The sequence below is a fragment of the Salarias fasciatus genome, chromosome 18 (assembly GCF_902148845.1).
Source record: "Salarias fasciatus chromosome 18, fSalaFa1.1, whole genome shotgun sequence".
Taxonomy (NCBI): domain Eukaryota; kingdom Metazoa; phylum Chordata; class Actinopteri; order Blenniiformes; family Blenniidae; genus Salarias; species Salarias fasciatus.
In genome coordinates this window covers 6,098,767-6,103,706 of record NC_043762.1, presented here as the reverse complement: position 1 = coordinate 6,103,706, position 4,940 = coordinate 6,098,767, and the positions used below count along the sequence as shown (strand labels likewise).

At 49.3% G+C, this 4,940-nt stretch overlaps 1 protein-coding gene across 1 annotated transcript; it reads left to right on the top strand.

Moving 5' to 3' along the window:
- The first annotated feature begins 2,810 nt into the window (after positions 1–2,810).
- Positions 2,811–4,676, top strand: LOC115405682 (ADP-ribosylation factor-like). Its single transcript, XM_030115337.1, has 4 exons — positions 2,811–3,040; positions 3,113–3,223; positions 3,336–3,460; positions 4,227–4,676. Exons 1-4 carry the CDS (start codon positions 2,905–2,907, stop codon positions 4,383–4,385), a joined length of 531 nt encoding a protein of 176 aa, XP_029971197.1. The 5' UTR covers positions 2,811–2,904; the 3' UTR covers positions 4,386–4,676.
- The last annotated feature ends 264 nt before the right edge of the window (positions 4,677–4,940 follow it).

Genomic DNA, 4,940 nt, shown 5'->3' with positions numbered 1-4,940 from the left:
TCCGACTGGATGAAGTGTGTTTGACTGAAACGAAATTCAGCGCAGACTCCAGCGTTTCCGTACGAACCCTGGGCGGAGCACTAAATGTTATGTAAATCCCCTTAACGACCTTTTCAGGCAACCGACAATCAGCATACAAAGGTGACTGGCAGGCGACAAAACCGCACATTTATCCTTTTGCCCCAGCCTGTCTCCCTCTGTGGCGCCCCCTACTGTGAGAGGCGTGGGGTACGGTGCCCAGTGGCGTTGGCTGCCAGCGGAGGAAGCCAGCACGGACCCTCTCATGGCAGCGGCTCAGGTCGGCGTAATAATGTTTGGTTTGTTTGCCGCCTCGCACCTCCTTTGGGGCTGAGCCCGACCGATAATCCAGTACATGAGACGCAGAGGGAGGCGTCCCACGGCTGTCCACCCGAGTTCAGCTCCGCTCAGACCCACACCGGCCTCTTTGTCCCGGCCTGCTGGATGCCCCCGGGGCCAATTCATAATGCGCTGCTATTATCACCTTCATCACGGAGGACGGAGACCCCTGAACACAAAGCAAAACAAGTTATTTCAGTTCACGCACACACAAAATGATATTCACACACACACTCACACACATACACACACACACACACTCAGCTCTGCGTTCCCAAGCCCCTCAGCGAGGCCTCGGCTCAGAGGGGAGTCCGACTCCAGCTGAGAACATTTCCAGAGAAAAGCTCGCTCAGTGTTTCGGCACATTTCACATATTTTCATTCGAGTCACGAGAGGCGAAACACTCGACGAAGAAAACAAACAAATAAATAGACACTGACGATAAATCCATCAGCGGACGGAAGAAGAGTGTTTCCCTGGACCGACTGAGCTCTTCTTCAGTCATGGAGGCTGAAACTGGCTGGAATTCAGAAGCTGAGCATAAACCCATGAAAAAGCTGAAAAAGTCCAAATCTTTATGGGTGTAAAATGTGAACTCTGTGGTCCAGTGTCTGCATTTCACTTTACAGGAACAACATATGAAACATTTTCTATGGTTTGAACCCCCGCCTAAAAAAAAAAACCTTTTCCTTTGCGCCAAACTGCTAAATTTGATCACAATCTGTATTTATCCATAAAGCGACTTCATGTTGCTTCTAACACTACTGGTCATTCACGCCATAGTTTGTTCTGTCTGCGTTCCACACACGGTGTGCTAATGCTAGCTACAGGTCAGTGCTAAAGCTAACCACAGCTACAGGTCAGTGCTAGTGTTAACTACAGCTACAGGTCAATGCTAATGCTAAACACAGCTACAGGTCAACGCTAATATTAACTACAGCTACAGGTCAGTGCTAAAGCTAACCACAGCTTCAGGTCAGTGCTAATGCTAACCACAGCTACAGGTCAGTGCTAATGCTAACCACAGCTACAGGTCAGTGCTAATGCTACACAGTGGGAGTGTTGCGTTGCCGTCAGGAGGACTGAGTTAGTGCGAAGTGAGTGAGGACACACTCTCACAGATTCTCTTCACCACGAGGAATCACACCTTTAAAGGTTGAATTTCGGAGTCATCCCGGGTCTGTTTCAGCAGTCCGGCCCCCTCAGGGTGGCTGAGGACTGCAGGTGGCTCCACTGCAGTGTACTCTACTCTTTAAAGCGTTTTACAGGATTGTCTCCATTCAGCTAACATTCCTCACTCCTGAAGGCAGATTGAAGTTGTGTTGTTGTGTGTTCCAGTCAGCCCCACATGTTAGCAGACCAGTTTCCACATGTGTGCAACGTCAGGTTTGTACCTGTTTTTGTTCCTTTCATCGATCTGGTCCAGAGTTGCACAATTCAGTGTGTGATCAATCACTGGTGGTGCCAGAATCCTGAAGTTCCACCGGTTTGCTGGCTGCAGTAGGCAGTGTGTTTCCCACATCAGGATCAGAGTGTCTGTGCACTGTGGAGTTTTTTTTTTTTTAGCATTAATTACTGAGGTGCGTCAGATTTTTAATGCTAAATGACAGCAGAGCTTTGGAGCTTTGAGGCAAGCGGGCGATCGTGATTGGCTGCCTGCAGGAAACCTTCAGACCTCGGTGCTTCCTGTGAAGATGTGCTGAAAGCCGTCTCTCAGGCATTCAGCCCTTTAAACCACAAATTACGGCTGCAGCAGGAGAAGCATTATGAGGCTTCGCTGTGTGGTCCTCCCCCTCCCGGAGGAGGCCCCCCCTGCTGGGGGGAGCCGGCACAGTCTGACCCGGGTTAAAATTCAACCAGCGCCACAATGAGGCGCTGAGACGTCTCCGCCGTGACCCAAACCCCAACACCTTGAGAGATTTACTGCTTCAGCTCCACACAGGTTGGAGGACCTTTTCATTTAAAGTCATTAAAACCTTTCATCATGAAATACATGCTGTTAAAGCCCAGATTTACAATATGAACTGTGACTCCACATACATTACATGTTCCACATAAGAAAAGTGCTTGTCTTTAACAATATTTGCTCAATTTAAATTGAGCAACAATGGTCAGAATGATTCCTCAACAAACATGGAGCGTGATAAACTTTCATATTAAACCATGACAGGGGCAAAAATGACACTACAGCATGGTATTTCCCAGTTCAATTCAATTGAAACAGTAATTTTAATCAGACTTCATTCATTTAAACCAAAGGTGCAGGCCGAAGTGCACCTTGGTGAGTGCCGAGTCTGTTTCCATCAGAAAGAGAAAGAGGCGTAAACAGCTGCAGCGGAGTGCACGGGTGTAGCACAGGTGTAACACGTGTCGCACAGGTGCAGCTGTGCTCAGACACAAAGGCGCGCTGCGAGGTGTGCCCTCCGTCGTGTATTTCAGGTTTCTGTGACTCACCTGTCAGATGGCTCTAATAGCTTTTGTGGCGACTCCCTTTCCGCGGTCACACAGCAGTGTGTGTGCTCGTCGGCTCTACCGTCTCTCGCCATCATGGGGAACATATTCCACAGGCTGTTCGGGAACAAGGAGATGAGGATCCTCATGGTGGGTCTGGACGCCGCCGGAAAGACCAGCATCCTCTACAAGCTGAAGCTGGGAGAGATCGTGACGACCATCCCCACCATCGGTGAGTCTGCTCAGCGTCACACGCCTGGCGTTCCCCCACACAGGCCGCTGATCACTGCCTCCGCTCCCCCAGGGTTCAATGTGGAGACTGTGGAGTACAAGAGCATCTCCTTCACCGTGTGGGACGTCGGAGGTCAGGACAAGATCCGCCCGCTGTGGCGCCATTACTTCCAGAACACGCAGGGTAACGTCTGAACGCACGATTGGGGGATTTGGCATCAGAACGCTGGCCTGATCGGGTCACTGTGTGTGTGTGTGTGTGTGTGTGTGTGTGTGTGTGTGTGCTGTGGCTCCAGGCATCATCTTCGTGGTGGACAGTAATGACCGAGAGCGAATCCATGAGGCTCGAGATGAGTTGACGAGGATGTTAGGAGAGGACGAACTGCGAGACGCCGCGCTTCTAGTGTTCGCAAACAAACAGGTTGGTCCGGAAAGGCGTGTGTGTGTCTGTGTGTGTATGTGTGTGTGCATGTCTTTCCATGACTGTGAGGACCAGGCCCTGGTGGAACACCACCGTTGCGAGGTCATTATACATAGTGAGGACATTTTGCTGGTCCTCACAATGTAGAATGAGCTTTCTGAGGATTAAGACTTGATTTTTTGGACTAGGTTTAGGGCACAGGTCAGGGTTAGGCATTAATTTTTGATGGTTAGGGTTAGGGTCAGGAGCGAAGAAATGCACTATGTCAGTGAATGTCCTCACAACTGTGGAAGTACAAACGTGTGTGTGTGTGAAACAAGATGCACCTTTTCATTATAATGATGATTAGAGGTGGTTAGTTGGCTGTTGAATATTAGAGTTTAGTGGTGAGGAGTTAGAGGAGGTCTGCTGGTGTTATGGTTAGAGGTTGGCTTGTTAGTAACGGTTAGGGTCAGTGTGTTGGTGAGAGGTTAGTAAGGGCTGGTTAGTGATGTGTGGTGCCGGGGCTCTCCCTGAACCTGCAGCTCCTCCCCGGTTCCCCGGTCTGTCTCCCTTTGCTTCTTGTGTCCAGTTTGTCCTGCGTCTCACCTCGCCTCACCGCCTTGGATCAACCATCCAGCGACCCTGTACTGACTCCGTTTCTTCGCGTGTTGGTTTCATTACGTTATCTGACTCACTTGTGCAGATTTCAGCTCTGATCCACCGCTTCCCTTCAGCTCTTCAGATATCCCCACCTTCCCTTTAAAGCCAGCTGCTGTGTTTGCAGGATCTCCCGAACGCCATGACGGCGTCAGAGCTGACGGACAAGATGAGCCTTCACAGCCTGAGGTCCAGGAGCTGGTTCATCCAGGCCACCTGTGCCATCTCTGGAGAAGGGCTCTACGAAGGTCTGGACTGGCTGTGCAGTACTCTCAAAACTCGCTGACGTGGAGCCAGCGCTGCTGAAACGTTCACGAATGAAGTTTCTCTGAAGACGATGGAGGATTTTATTTGAATTTAGCATGAATCAATTCGGTGTACCAGGTATTTCGTACCACTTTAAAACCTGTAATGTCTTTTTTTTCCATTGATATTTTAGCTGCTGGCTGTTGATCAGTCAGAACAGGTTCTGGGAGGAATGTCTTCCTGTCATTCCTCCATGAAAATATTTGCAGAGCTGCCGTCTTGATTTTCCCTGTTCTGTGTGCTTAAGTTAATAAATGAAATGACTAAATCACTCCTGACGTCCTCATTTATGAAGAGACGGAGCCACATTATTCCTGACATGTCAGTCGTCCTAATGAGCATGGAGCTGGAATTAGCATTAGCAATCTTAGCTTTCCTGTCTGTGAGTTTATAGTTTATCTCAGAAGAACTAACATCCAGATTAAAGAGCATCCTCCTCCCTCTAACATCCAGATTAAAGAGCATCTTCCTCCTACTAATACCCAGATTATAGAGCATCCTCTTCCTCCTGTGGGCTGCAAACTGGTCTTGATAA

Bases quoted from the DNA above. Each gene is read 5' to 3' on its own strand.
- LOC115405682 (XM_030115337.1), top strand. From the start codon at position 2,905: ATGGGGAACATATTCCACAGGCTGTTCGGGAACAAGGAGATGAGGATC. The intron at 3,041-3,112 runs GTGAGTCTGCTC...CCGCTCCCCCAG, and splicing joins GACGACCATCCCCACCATCG to GGTTCAATGTGGAGACTGTG. The intron at 3,224-3,335 runs GTAACGTCTGAA...CTGTGGCTCCAG, and splicing joins TTACTTCCAGAACACGCAGG to GCATCATCTTCGTGGTGGAC.